Genomic DNA, 13,674 nt, shown 5'->3' with positions numbered 1-13,674 from the left:
CCCGCCCTGCCGTTACCGGTGGTGGCGGAGGTCCAGGAGCTCGAGGGGACGCTGCAGCAGGGGCGCCGAGGCCGGGCAGAGGGCGCCGTGCTGGGCCGCGTCTGCTCTGCCTTCCGCGGCGGGCGCGCTGCTCTCAGCCCACGAGCCACTCGCCACCCTCTGCTGCTGCAGCAGGTAGCCCCGCTGCGGGGAGAGAGAGGGCGGCACGGATCCCGCCAGGGCCCGGTTGATGGCGTCCAGCCTTCTGCTGGCGTGGCCCTCTGCGGGGGAAACATGGCCCCTAGCTGGTACTCAGGGAGCCCTGCGCACCTTCCCAGCCGCCGCGGGCCCAGAAGCGGCACCCCGGCTTCCCCCCAGCGGCCCCGCCCCGCGCGCACGCGTGCGCGGCCAGCTGCCCCTTAGCCGGCTCTTCCCTGCCCTTCCAGTCCGGCGGGCCGGCGGGGTCGGGGAGTGGCTCCCTGCCCGCTGGTTCCCACCCTGCCAGAAGCACCTGTCTCCTGGGCAGCATCCCAGCCCCGAGCTGCTGCTAGGCCAAGGCTGCCGGGACTTACGGCCAGGGAGCCTGACTCTGGCGCTGGGAAAGTAGCGCCTGCCAGGCTTCTTCACTGACAGTGAACAGGAGCCGAAGGCCGCCGGGTCTTCTATCCAGTTGACGTTCTTGGGCGGGAGGTGGCACCGAGGATGAGGTGGCAGTGGCCCTAAGATCCTGGGGATCAGCGCGTGGGGCCGCACCGGGTGCAGGAAATGAGGGCCCTGCTTTTTGGCGGTCCCTCTCAGGAGGACCAGTGGAACCAGGTTCACCGATTGCAGTTCTTGACGGCCCAGCCGGTCCTGGTGAAATCTAGCCTAGACAAGAAGAGAAGCCCCTTAGCACCTTCCTGTGGGTCAGGGCTTGGCGGTGGCAGCGGCAGGGGCTGGCGAAGCGCCTCGAGCCGCAGCCATGAGCCCAACTCCTCTCCGCGGCCGGCAAGTCTGCTGCCCGCCCGGGGCCTGGTGATGCCGCTGCGCTCTTGTTGGCCCAGGGCTTCACCTCTTCACCTACCTCCTGCGAAGGCCACAGCACTGGCCGTCCAGGGGAGGCTCACACGAGCCACGCAGCCGCCTGGCGCTCGTGGGCCATGCACGTGGGGCTGGCGCAGGGCAGGCGCACAGAGAACACGGCTCTTGTTTGGAGGGGTGGGAGTGACCTGCCCTGGGGCCGGCACTAGCGCAGGGGGAGCAGGTGCAGAGGGGCCGCAGAGTCCCCACCGGCGACCCCCCACCAGTGTGCCCTGGCTCCGGGCCGTCTGGCACTACCCCCCGCCCAAGGCTGCAAGCTGGCCAGGGACCTCACCCGAAACTCAGGAAGCCTTTTCTGGCCACGGTGGCTGGGGTGCAGCATGCGGGTGAGCTGCTCCACGATGCCCAGGCTTCGGATGAGGTTCTCCCGCTGGAGCAGGGCCTTCATCCGCTCCAGCTCCTCCTCCTCCACGATCTCCTGGGGCTGCGTGGTGTCCAGGGGCGCCGGCGGCAGCTGGAGGGCGCACAGGGTGAGCGGCCGGCTGCCTCGCCCTCCGTTCTCCCACCTCTGCTTCCAAGGTCAGCTCTAGTTACCAGGGGGTCCTCTCCCGCCCACAGAGCCAGCGGGCCTCCCCTTCTCTGCAGCAGTCCCAGCCCTCTGGGCAGGAGGCCTGAGCCGCCCCGCACCTCCTTTTCGGGGCCCCGGCTGCGGCTCCGGTAGGCCCCGTGGGTGGCGAGGCTGCGTGGCCAGGCTCTGAGGCCGCTCTTCTCCCCGGCCGACTCGCCCTGGCTCTGGTCCCTGTGTTCCCGCCGCCGCTTGCAGCCCGAGCGCCGCTGCTGTTCCTGCTTGAGGCGGATCTCCTCCAGCTGCTGCCTGACAGGACGCTGGGCTCAGACCGCGGGGAGGGGCGCGGGCCCACGGGGTGCCAGGCACCCACCCACCCTCCCACGTGGACAGAGGGGAGGGCACCTGGCGCACTCCTCCCTGGCCTTGGACGCTGCAGTCTCCTGGAAGAGGGAGCCGTTGTGCTTGAAGAAGGGCGCGTACTTCTCCGCGTCTGACCTGGGGTAGATGCGCCGGTAGCCCCCCAGGTGGGCATCCTCGTAGCGCTCCTGGTCCAGCATGGCAGCGCGCGACGACTCCATCTGCTCCCGCCTGTGGAAACCAAGCCCGCGAGGACCCGGAATGTTCAGGAAGGAGCCAGGCTTCCCCGCTCGCCCCGCCCCCGCCCTCCAGGCTCAGAAACGCCCGTGGGGGTCACGCCAGGCCTGCTGGTAGCGCAGTCTGTCAAGGCGGCGCCCACACCGAGCCCCGCAAGGCTTCCACACCCAGGCACGGCTCGCCCCAGTGCACAGTCCAGCCTTGGGGGTGTCGGGCGCAGACAGTTGCCCTCGCCTCCACTCTCACATGGAGGAGTCGCCTGAAACCTCCACCTCATCGTTACCTGTAGGCACGCCCAGTGAGCCAGCCACAGGGGCGCCTGCCCCCTCCGGGCAGACCGGTGGGCAGCGCTGCATGGGCCATCGCCTGCAGACCGTGGCACCCCTGCTCCCCCGCTTCCTCAGGGCAGGGTCTAGGGGAGCTCTGCTAAAGAAAGTGAGCCAGCTAGGCCACCCTGTGAAACGCGCGCTGAGGTGCGTGCTCGGGCCGGGCACAGGGCAGGAGCCGGCCCTGCAGGCCGGGAGAGGCGGGGGCAGGCGGGCGGGGCGCGCCCACATCATGTGAAACACATGAGCCTGGGAAGTGCAAAAGAGGAGAGGCTGACCAGCCTGTGGCTTTCTCGAGGGCAGTGGGCCCGCTTCACGTGCCAGGGACGGAGCCCCGAGCTGGGCCTCGACGGCTCCGCTCAGAACTGGGGAGCAGCAGCCGCTTATCTGGGGGAGGGCTGGGAGCCAGGTTAAAGGGTCTGTCGGGGTTTAGGAGGAATGATAGGTGTCTCCAGGAATTGCCTTCCACCCTTTTTGGCCCTGACCACACCGTCCTGCCACCAGCGGGCGGGGTGACGTGAGTGTGGGTGCGGACAGCCTGGTTTCAGAGGCCGGTCAGGCCCAGGCTGCCTCCCTGTCCTGGGCAGCTCTCCCGCTCAGGAACGTAATGACAGCACGTCGGGCACGGCACCTGGCTTCGCGCGGCTGCTGGTGGCAGTGGAAAAGCCGCTCCTTGACCCGCCGCTTGTCCTCCTCCAGCACCTTCCTCTTGTCGCAGCCCCGGAGGTTGATGAGTGTCATGGCATCACAGAGAAGCGCGTCCTTCACTTCCCGGTCCAGGCTGGAGTCGGTGGTGAAGCTTGGAGAGTGATTTACCTGCAGGAGGAGCCATTACCGCCCACCGAGCCGAGGCAGGCGTCCGCCACCTCCCCACGCCGGCGGCCTGACTCCCGGCCTCGTGCTCGGCCAGCGAGACCCCCCAGCGCACAGGCCGCCATGTCAGCAAGTCGGACACCCGGCTGCGGGGCGGGGGTCCCCGCGGGGAGGCCTGCGGGAGCAACACCTGGGGTCCAGAGCCCGGATTCCCGGGTGGGGCCCAGAGCCATGAGACTTCAGCAGGTCCGAAGTGTGGGGCCTTCTCCGCCCGCGGGCCCCATAGTGCCGCGAGCCCACGCCATGCTTCCCGGAGGCCTGGGCTTGGCGAGGCCGGGAGCGCCTCACCTCCAGCAGCCAGGGCTTCATCTTGTGGTCCAGCAAGATGTCGAAGCCCAGGATCTCAAAACAGGCGCATATGCCTCCGCTCAGATACTGGGGGAAGCAGGTTCGGTAGTTGTGGCGAAGGACAGAGTGGGCGGAGATGACGGTTTTGATGATGATGTCCTCGATGTTCCGCCACAGCTCCCGCGCGTCGTAGCTGCGCTCTCCCAGCCAGGCGTTGAGCGTCGACAGCTTCCTGCGAGGCCCGGTGCTCAGAGGGATGGCAGGCCCCGGGTCGCGGGGTGGGGCCCACCGGGGCTCCCTCGCCGCCCCACTTCCCGCCTCGTCCCCGTGCTGGGAACGGAAGTGGCGCAGTTATCAGCCGGTGTCCCTGAGCCAGCTCAGGCTGCCGAGGCCGCAGGCGGGCCGGCGGGGGCGGCAGTCGCTCACGGAGTACCTCTTGCTGCCCACGGCCGCGTCCCGGACAAAGTTTTCGTTGTGCTTATTGACGGCGTAGTTGGTCAGGTGCATGCAGACGTCGTCCTGGGCAGAGCGGCCCTGAGTGCCAGTCGCGACAAGTGCCGCCAGCCCCTGGACAGCTGCACCCTCCCCTCCTGGGTGTGCTGGCCCCCCCGAAGGCAGCGTGCCTCTCCCCCAGAGGATTCCTGCCCAGGCACCAGTCACTCCCGCCAGCCAGGTGCCAGGTGACTCCCTGGCCCGGCCCTTGCTTGGCGTGGCCAATGCAAACCTCCGGGCCCGCAGTGCCTTACCAGGTTGCTGTGGCTTGGCTCCACGTAGGGCGTGGTGGCGAAGCGGGCCAGGCCCTCCTCGTACATGAAGATCCGAAGGGGGTCGCAGGACGTGATCAGGACGTAGATGCGCATGTCGAACTTGAAGCCGTCAATGAGGAAGGGCTAAGGGGGCCAGCGCCGGGGAGGGGAGGCCACGGCTGGCAGTCATGGCCGTGCCCACACGTCCCAGCGCTTCGGAGGGAAGCTCATTTCACCTCCACCATCGCTGTACCAAGTGGATGCTGCTACTATTCCTAGGTGGCACGTGGGGAGACTGAGGCACGCCTGGGCTAGGAAACCGGCCCGGATGCCCAAATAGAGGAGGCGGCCAGGCAGCGGCGGCCCCACGTTTACCCGGGTAACGACAACGGGGCTCAGAGCCTCAGGCCAGCAGCCTCCCATGCTGGGAGACTCCCTGGGAGTGGGGGGCTGGGCCCCACCTTGGAGATATACTGCTGGCAGACCATGTGCTCCCCTGGCTTGATCTCCCGGGGGTTTCGGGTGATGAAGATGCCACGTCCCTGGCAGCCACTGTCGGGCTTGCAGATGTAAGCGCGGGTCTTTCGCTGACGCCCGTAGGCCTGGAAGTCGCCGTAGCTGTGCGAGAGAGCTGGTCACGTGGGGCGGGCTGCGCAGGACCCCCCTTGGAGACGCTCCTGGGCCCAGCCGGAGCTGGGGGGGCGGGCCCTCACTCTGCGGGGAGGCACCAGGTGCGGGGGAAAATGTTGTACTCGGCGGGGTACAACTTCTGCATGCGGTTGAGGTTCCGTGCCAGCAGGTCCTTGCGGCAGATTTCCGTCATGCCAGGGAAGTGGTTGATTTTCTGCAACAGAGCCAGCTGGTCAGAGGCCCCTGAGCTCCAGCGGCCAGTTGGAGCTTGGCGTCCTGGGGGCAGGCAGAGGTGAGCGGGCAAGGCGGGGTCCCAGGGCAGCTGTCCCTGACCCTCAAGGGAGAAAACCCTCCTTGGCCTCTCCCCCAAACACATTCACACCAAGGTCAGGAAACGAGGGCCAGTGAGAGGGCAAGTTGGCCCCTGGGCCTCCCCCCACCTCTGAGCCCTCAGCCCACCGGCGCTGGTCCAGAGGCACGTGGTGCGGCAATGAGGAGCCTGCCCTACGCGGAAAGGGCAGCTAAGCGCAGGGCAGGCCGGGAGGGCAGCCCGGGAGGCCGGAGGGCATGGCGGGGCCAGGGTGGCCTGCTGCCCGCCCCGCTCTGCGGCTGTGCCAGCCTTCCTTTCCGTGCCAGGGCGTGAAGTGGGGATTCTGAGCCTCGTGTCCCGTGAAGGGGTGCCTGCCCGTGCGTGGTCTTCATGGCGCACCCTCCAGAACGCTGCTGCCACCCCACTGGCAGTGCTCCGGCCCGCACCTCCCGGGGCTCCTGGAGCCTCCCAGAACTGGCTTTCTGGGCACCCTTGAAGGACCCTCAACTCCGGCTGCCAGGGAGCAAGCCTGCGGACGCTTTTCAACACTTCTGTTCCTGGCAAAGGCCCAGTTAGAGGCAGGACAGCACCGCAGTGGTCAGTGGTGCCCTCGGAGAGCCCGCCGCCGGGCAGGCGGTGCAATGTGGGGTGCTAGGGGAGCTGCTTCCAGGCCAGGGTGTTGGCTGGCTGGCCCTGCTGTGTGCTCGGGGCTGCCTCCTGGTCTTGGCCGAGGTGGGTTCAGCTGCGCAGCGGGAGGCAGGCAGCTGGCACGAGGCCTCAGGCAGAGGGCAGTACTGAAACCTTCAGCGCAGCGCCAAGGCCTACTGGAGCAGCAGCCTGCCCTGCTCTGCAGCGCGGCAGCCCTGGCGCCCAGGCAGGGTGGCAGTTCTGGGCCCGCAGTCCCCGGAGCTGGTCAGCAGGTTTACCTGAAACCGCTTCATGTCCATGACTCGTTCCAGTGAGACAGAGCAGTCTGTCCAGTACACAGTCCACTCTTCATCCTCCCCCACCTCCTTCAGGCCGCACATCTGGGCCGCCCGGCGCACTGTGGAGAGGTCAGGGCGGCGCTGGGTGGGGCCAGCGGGCCTCGGTGGGGAGCAGGAGGGTCCGTGCCGGCTGCCGCGGCAGCCCTCCCTCCGCTCTGCGCTGCCTGCCGGGCCATGCTCAGGGCCGCAGGGCCCTTCTAGAGTCTGCCAGAGCCCTGGAGCCGGGCTCTGCTCCTGTCAGCCCTCCAGCCAAGGCACGGCGCTGGCCTGGGGCCCTCACGCTGGCACCTCACCCGGCAGGGCAGCCGGGGGCTTGTGGGAGAGGCAGAGATGGCTGACCAGCTGGTGTTTTCTTTTTAATTGCTGAGCCCCCTCAAAATCTTCCTTTAAAAAACTGTTTTGACCTCTCCTCTCTGGTAAAATGGCCGGGTGGGGGACAGTGGCGACTCACAGTCACTTTTTTCTTGCTAACCATGGAGGCCCCCACCCTACTGCCCAGGGGAAGCATGACGCTCTGCTCCCAGAGCTGACGGGGGCGCTGGCGAGCCCCAGCGGCTGAGTGCAGCTGGGGACCGGCCCGGAGTGGCCGCTCTGGAGTAACTGCAGCAGGTGGGCACCAGCCAGCTGGGCACTTACCACTCTCATACTTGCAGTTGGTCAGGTTGATGGCCAGGGGTCTGGAATAGAGGGACAGCAGAAATGAGGCCAGCAGTGGCCAGCAGAGTCGGGGCTCCCAGAGAAGGGACATCCAGAAGTGGCCCCCGCTCGGCTTCTCAGAAAGCCCTTCAGGCCAGGCCCAGCCCGCGCGGCCGAGTCACGTTCTTGTACCAAAAGCCGAGTGCTGCTCCTGACTGCCTGTCCTCTTGCCCGGGCTAAAGGAAGCCCTTGGACCCCCGTCTGCAGGAAGCCCGGCGCCGGGACCAGCACGCGCGGGCCCGAGGACCCGTTACCTGCGTTTCCTCCTTCTCTTTCTCCTCCCAGTCTCCAAGTCCTCTGAGTCAAGTGGGCCTACGCTTTTCTTTGGGGTTTTCTTGGCTACAACGGACAGGGGAACTCCATTCCCCGGGGCCTTGCTGTCAGGCTTTGAGGGCTCCTGCTGAGAAGGGTTAGCGGGGAGGGGAGCTTCCCCTTGAACACGCTCCTCCTCAGACTCCTCTTCCACATAGTCTTCCTCTGACTCGCTGGTCTTACAGGTGCTGGGCTCCATCCTCTCAGGGTCTGAGGGGAGAGGGAGGGCCGTGAAATATCTATGGTCAGGCTGCCCCCAGGCTGGGGGTGCTGTGGGAACCCACCCAAAGCACCTCCTTGTGCTTTAGGGGAATGTCGCTGCCCTTCAGAACAGTCCAGCAGTGGGGCTGCGGAGAGCCTAGGATCCGCCCACGCGCCCCAGCCGCCCCAGATCAGCCATAGGACGCAGCAGGGCAGTGCAGGAGCTGGGCAGCGCTGGCCGGGCTGGCCAGGGCGTTTTGTTCCTGAATGAGAAGGGACGCTGCTGGGGTTTGGGGGGTGGCTGTTCTCAAACCAGAGCTGAAGGCCAGAGTCTCCTTGCCCTGTCCAGTGACTCAGTTTCTCCACGTGTACACATGGGGACCAGCTAAGACCCCTTGGGTGCTGACGGCAGGGGGAGTGCCCCCGGTGGCCACTGCCCACCCGAGGTTCCGAGGACAGCGTAGGAGCCGGTGGGTCAGCCCCTGGCGACTGGGGCTGGACTCAGCTGGTCACTCATGTCCGCCCTTCGCCCAGCTCGCGCTTCTTCCCGGGCGCTGCTGGGCCTCAGGGACCGCCTCCTCCTCTCACAGGACTGGCTGTCTCCGCCGGTCGCGAGGGGGAGCCCGCTCCCCCCGGGTTCGCTCCTAGCGCCGAGATCCCGGCGGCGGCGGCCCCTCTTTAAGCAAGTCGATGGCCGCCGCCGCCGCCGTCGCCATGGACACGAGGGCGGCGCCCATCGGAGCAGCGTTCTGGGGGCGGGGCCTCCGGGAGCCACACCCCCTGGCGCCAGCGACCGACGCCGTCCTCGCGCGGCGGGAGGCCGGCCCGCGGCTACCTGGGAGTCGTAGTCCGTCCCGCTGGCCGGGCCGCGAGAGGCCGTCCGCGGGCACCGCCGCTGTGAGCCTCCCGGGCTCGCCCCGCTGTGCTGAGGCGGGCAAGGCCCACGAGGGGCTCTCAGCCTCTGCCGGCCTCAGCCCGACGTGTCGCTGGGAGTATCCCAGGTGGCTGAAACGGAAGGACCGAAGGGCGCCCTCCTTCACAGAGGCCAGGGCACTCCCCGCGTCCTTCCTCAGTCTTCTGCGCCGAACACGCTCAGTCATCCACTCCTTGTCGTGCCTGGAGGCCCTTGTCGCCAGGATGCTCACTTTTCGTGTTCTTTACGCACTTAGTGCCGGCGATGTGCGCATTTTACTGTGTAAGCACTCATACTGCTTAGTAGGCTCTGAGTGAAGTGGCATGTCAGATATGAAACGCAGTGACCGATGGCAAGTAGGCCAGACAGCACCGGGGACTTCTCCAAGCCCAAACTAGTGGACATGAGCCTGGGCAGAGGATCCCAGAAAAGGCTGAGAACGGCAACTGGGCACCTGCACAGCCATTTCCGCACTAATCTGGGCACCGAGAGTCTGCCCCTCAGCCAGGCGTCAGCAGGAACGCCTGCCCCAGTGCCAGAAGTGGCCGCAGGGCGCGGGCCCAGGCCAGCACTGTGCTCAGCCTAGCCTCCGAGGCCGGGGGCTGAAGCCCCATTAGGGGCCAGCACCATCGCCTGCTTGGACCTGGTTGGTCAACAACGGACTGCTGGAGGATGTCAGGCTTCTGGACACATGAAGGTGTCGTTCACAGCAGCCTGCTCTGTGCTGACTGGCTCATGCCGGTGAGCAGGAGGCCTGGGGTTTACTGTCACAGGTCGTCACCCATTTGTGTTTGATGACATGCAAATCGGCAGATGTCAAAGTTGTGGGAAGAACTTAACTCTGCTCACATCTGGGCACTGTTCTCAGGCCTGCACTGTCCCATCGCCTGCTGGAATTGCCAGCGTTCAGCAACTACGGAGCAGACACCCCAATTCTGTTATCCTCTCTGACCCACTCACGCATGCATTCACTGCAGCATGAGCACTCTTACTAAGTGCAAGGCTGTTACTACCCCATTTAAGACCCTTCAAGGCCACTGATGACAGCAAGTCTGAACCCACAGTATAGGACGCCCTCCCTCAGAACGCCAGCCGAGAGGTGGAGGGGCCTGGGCTGGGCCGGCCCGTCTCACTCCTAGGACAGTCGCCTGAGAGTCTAAATTCCCTTCAGAAGACAGCAGAGCGTATCTCTGGCTGAGAAGTACCCCCTCCAAGAAAAGTGATTTTTTTCCACGAAAAACTTACTTGGTCAGAGAAGATTTCCTCTGACAACCAGTCCTAGTTTGGAAAAGCCTGACGTCTGGCCTGTCCACTTGGACAGTCTACTTGGCCGCACCACCACTCGGCCCAGTGTGCCCCAGATACTTCTGAGACGTTTAATGTTAAAGGCAGAGACAGACGATGAACAGCATTTCTCATGGAATGGGTCGTGCTTCAACCCGAGACTTGACACCCTTGGGTCATAAACTCGACTGACCGTCTCCACAAAAGCTCTACTGGCCTGGGCAGTCAGCTCTGCAGGGCCTGAGCAGTCCCCGGGAGAACAGGAGTCAGGGAGCTGCCACCTGGAGGAACTCGGGGTGCGGCCCAGGCAGCTGAAGGCCAGAGGCCCGTTGGCCTCACCTTGCTAAGGCCTAATGCAGGGGACGGCCCGCGGCACGGGCTCCTTAGTGGTGGGCTTGTCATCCTGGGCTTGTCCCAAGAGGGGAAGACACGTCCACGAGGGCCTGCCCATCGGGTCTATTGCCCGGTTTCACCTCTTCATTGTCCCGTAGGCCGGGGCGGCGCGAAGGTTGGCCCCGTACCCCGTGACCATCACGACAGAGATCCAGGGAGTCAGGCCCTTCCCATGGGCTACGGCCCCTCCTGGGCCAAGGCCACCAGAGCTGCACGCACTTCTTCTGCCTGGGCTGGGGGCAGCAGACAGCCCTGGATGAGGGTCAGGGCAGCCGCCTCAGTCAGGTTGCTGAAATGCTCAGAGGTTTTGACAGGGAGGTGCCCAGCCAGCTCGCAGAGGGCAACATTGAAGGCCTCCCCTTCCTTTATCCCGAAGCTGGACTTCCGCGCCCAGAGGATTACCCGGACCCCTGTGAGCTCAGAGGAAGGGGATGTCTTTCCAGGTGGGGCGCCCCGCGTGACAAACAAGTTATGTGCGATCTCGTGGTCAGTCAGGTAGTCAGTGGCCCGACACACTCTGCTAACTAAGGCTTCCAGGTCCGAGCCCAGCTCGCTGAGGTAAAAGAGGAAGCCGGGGGCTGGGAGGTCCTGGAGCAGGTGCAAACGGCCCCCTGGGTCCAGGGGTTCGCTCGGTGCACCCTCCACGGGCAGTCTGTGGGCCAGGTAATAGCCGTGCAGGTGGAGGTGGTTCACCGAGGCCAGGCCCCCCAGGCTGTTGAACCCGACTCGGAAGCCGGGGTGTGAGCTCAGCAGCACCGCCTCAAGCCCGGCCCGCAGCGCACCTGGCCGCAGGCGCTGGGGGAGCCCCTGGGTGGGCTCGGGCACCAGCAGCACGTGGCCCCACTCCAGGGGGCTGACGTTGATCATCACGAGGACGTCCTCTTGCTGGGCGCCCTCGGGCTGGCGGCGCAAACAGAAGAGGACCTCTCCTGGCCGGATCTTGTTGAAGTTGAACTGTCCCGGGTCAAATGCCTGCCTCACGCTCTGGATGTTCTGGGGGCACCTCCTCTGCACACCCCGCTCCACGTTCAGCTGAGCCACGAGCCCCACCACACCCGGGAGAGTTCGGGTCTGCAGGTTCCCCAGGCGGTAGCGAAACAAGCCCAGCTCCATCCGCTGCCTCCAGGCCGAGCACAGTGCAGAGTCAAAGCGAGATGGGGACGGAGGGCCCAGGGGGCCGGGGGTGGGCCCCGGCCACTGTACCCCCGCGGGCGCGAGATCCTTCTGCTCATAGACGAAATCCGGAACGCCCCGCCTCTCCCAGCCCTTGGGGTCTGAAGGTAGCAAGTAGTGAGCTTCGGGGGAGTGCTGTGCCGTGGCCATGGGCTGACCAAAAGGCCCAGAAGGTGGCTCCCGCGGCCCCGCCCCACTGCCGTGCATAGCGTGGCTGTTTCCAAATGGCCTTTACTTGCTGTTCTGGTGGCAAAAGCAAAAGGTAGCTCTGATGAATAGTTTGGATACACAGACATCGCCCATCACTCCACTGTAGCGTGCGTTCCTGCTGACCTAAAAAGAAATACTCTTTTTTTCCTTTCTAAAAATTCTATACCTAACTTTTTTAGGAGTTAAAAATAAAGATTAAAATGCAACCTTTATTCCAATGCGTGGAGGGGAGAATCACAACTCCTACTCAGCCTCATTTCCATTTATAAACGGATCCTGCTTCTTTTTTAAATAATAGTTAATTTTTGCGTAGTTTGGATCCCGCTTTGTTTTTAAAGCCTTGAGCCCACGCAGCGGAGCCCTGGCCTCGCGCTTTCCGTGAGCCTGCAGGTGCAGGTCTCTGCGGACACGCCTGTGGCTTCTCGACGCCACTGGGCCGGGCGCCCCTGCGGGCCTGCACTCGGCAGACTCCCGGGTCCCGTGCACAGAGCGGCAGGCTTCAGGCTGACAGCTCCTAACAGGAACAGCCTCTCTGCTGGTTGGTGGGCACTCCCGCAGCCAGGGCAGCGCCCCACTTGAGGCTGGTCCAGGGTGCAGAGCGCCCAGCGCCCATCTTGGCAGGAAACCAGGGCCTGCTGTCACCGTCACTGGGTTCCCAGAGGCCCCCAGGGCTGCGTGCGTGGGGGGCTGCCAGGGGGCTTACCCAAGCGGCTTCCCTCAGCTCTGCTGGACCAGAAGCTTCACATTCATAAACAGGAAGAAACATCAGAAGTCAAAAACCAGGCCAAGTTTAGTAAGCCGTTGCCGTTTCCTAGAGGAACAGGTGGAGAGGACGCAGGTGAGCGAGCGTCGCGCTAAAAGTGCGGCCAGGAGTGGTAACGAGGGTGGATTATGTGATCTGTTGTTTTCAACAAAAAAAGGCTGATATGGTCAGTGCCATATACTCTGCCCTAACTGAACACATTTCAAAGCGTCTCAAAACAGATTTCTGAGAAGGGCGATGGCCAGCTGTGTGCAGAGCCGGCGTGAGACGACCCGCACTGGCTCATTCCTGCAGGGTTGCCCACCTGCGCCCATGCCCTGTGCTCGGGCGTGTGCCCCTGAGCCGCGGGACGCCAGTATTTATGAAGTAACCACTGGGTACAAGATCCGAGCAGCAACTAAGGGGACCCCCACTTGCGGCACCCGCAGAAGAGAAGCCGCACAGCAGGCCAGATGGCCACGCGAGAGCCCTGTGGAGAAAGACCAGGTGACCCGGTGGAAGCTGGCCGGGAGGCGGGCGGTCATGGCTCTCTGGGTGACCGCTCGGCCAGGGCAGTTAGGAGGGTGCCTCAGCGAAGAGCTGCGGACGCCAGCCCGAAGCCCCGTCGGCTGCCACCGCAAGCACGATCAGGGGATCGGAGGCTGCTCAGAGCCAAGTGTGGGCAGCCGGGAGGCCGGGTCACCCTGTGCCCAGGCCGCCACCATTCACACTGGAGACAGCCTCCCAGGGCTGGCCGGCGCACCCTGCCTGCAGTGTAGATGGGAGACACACGCATGCTGGCTGCGCCCATGCTCGCCAGCTGAAGACCGGCCCTGCCGCGGACAGAGGAACCCACAGGCACAGCAGACCGCCAGGCAGGAAGGCCCGCGCCTGTCACCCCACTGCTGTCCTGTTCCCACCGCTCCCGGCCCCGGGGTCACCGGTCCAGGCCCAGCGGCTCACAGCTGAAGCGCTCTCAGTCTCCGACTAGCACCTGCTCAGGCTCCGGTCCTGGCCAGACCCTCCACAGGCGCCAGACAGGCCCTGCGATGAAGGTGCACCTGCCCCTCCCGGTTATGGTCTGAGGTCAGCTACCGCCCAGGTGAATGTAAGCCCTGAGGCCTGCGGTAAGAAGCGCTGCAGGGTAAGCGAGTCCTCGCCAGCCAGGGAGCGAACGGCTTCCTGAGGCAAGGTGGGGAGGCCCTGGGGCCCCACACGGCCGACACCCAGACACGCAGGCCCAGGCCAGGCGCGGGGCTTAGCCACCTGGTGGATGTCAGACAGGCGACACCCTCGGACTGGGGCTGTCCCCAAACCCGCAGGCAGACTGCCGCGGACTCCCTCTTCACCTGCCCAGCGCACCTCCGGCGGGCTCCAACAGGAAGCAGCCCCGCCAGCGCGCCGCGCCGGCCCCGGGAAGCGCTGCGCCG

General features: G+C 65.3%; 3 protein-coding genes across 4 annotated transcripts in view; 1 reads left to right on the top strand and 2 right to left on the bottom strand.

The window, feature by feature from the left end:
* Nucleotides 1-7,556, bottom strand: part of NGRN (neugrin, neurite outgrowth associated) — an 11,809-nt gene extending 4,253 nt beyond the window's left edge. Inside the window, exons 1-14 of the mRNA XM_004693003.2 lie at nt 7,271-7,556; nt 6,957-6,997; nt 6,261-6,379; nt 5,108-5,238; nt 4,856-5,012; nt 4,395-4,538; nt 4,082-4,167; nt 3,649-3,880; nt 3,119-3,303; nt 1,970-2,155; nt 1,687-1,873; nt 1,334-1,513; nt 552-846; nt 17-260 (exon numbers count right to left, since the gene is read on the bottom strand). Of these exons, the coding sequence (XP_004693060.2) occupies nt 17-260; nt 552-846; nt 1,334-1,513; nt 1,687-1,873; nt 1,970-2,155; nt 3,119-3,303; nt 3,649-3,880; nt 4,082-4,167; nt 4,395-4,538; nt 4,856-5,012; nt 5,108-5,238; nt 6,261-6,379; nt 6,957-6,997; nt 7,271-7,527 (2,444 nt within the window). The 5' untranslated portion in view covers nt 7,528-7,556. The remainder of the gene's footprint in view (nt 1-16; nt 261-551; nt 847-1,333; nt 1,514-1,686; nt 1,874-1,969; nt 2,156-3,118; nt 3,304-3,648; nt 3,881-4,081; nt 4,168-4,394; nt 4,539-4,855; nt 5,013-5,107; nt 5,239-6,260; nt 6,380-6,956; nt 6,998-7,270) is intronic.
* A 2,232-nt stretch (nt 7,557-9,788) lies between these two features.
* Nucleotides 9,789-13,674, bottom strand: GDPGP1 (GDP-D-glucose phosphorylase 1). 2 transcript variants are annotated; one of them, XM_012732719.1, is made up of 3 exons: nt 13,607-13,674; nt 12,206-12,313; nt 9,789-11,625 (listed from the first exon to the last, which is right to left on the bottom strand). In XM_012732719.1, the coding sequence occupies exon 3, from the start codon at nt 11,497-11,499 to the stop codon at nt 10,297-10,299; it is 1,203 nt and encodes a 400-aa protein (XP_012588173.1). In that variant the 5' UTR covers nt 11,500-11,625; nt 12,206-12,313; nt 13,607-13,674; the 3' UTR covers nt 9,789-10,296. The 2 variants fall into 2 exon arrangements, with proteins under 2 accessions (XP_012588173.1, XP_004693059.1); XM_004693002.2 differs by having other exon boundaries at nt 9,789-11,535.
* The window catches only part of CIB1 (calcium and integrin binding 1 (calmyrin)), a 3,710-nt gene continuing 2,538 nt past the window's right edge, over nt 12,503-13,674 (top strand). Inside the window, exon 1 of the mRNA XM_012732686.1 lies at nt 12,503-12,922. Within this exon, the coding sequence (XP_012588140.1) occupies nt 12,503-12,922 (420 nt within the window). The remainder of the gene's footprint in view (nt 12,923-13,674) is intronic.

This window comes from Condylura cristata, unplaced genomic scaffold (genome assembly GCF_000260355.1).
Source record: "Condylura cristata isolate star-nosed mole 26May11 unplaced genomic scaffold, ConCri1.0 scaffold00035, whole genome shotgun sequence".
Lineage (NCBI taxonomy): Eukaryota > Metazoa > Chordata > Mammalia > Eulipotyphla > Talpidae > Condylura > Condylura cristata.
Note: the sequence above shows the minus strand (reverse complement) of the source record. Positions and strands in the feature narration are given on the sequence as shown.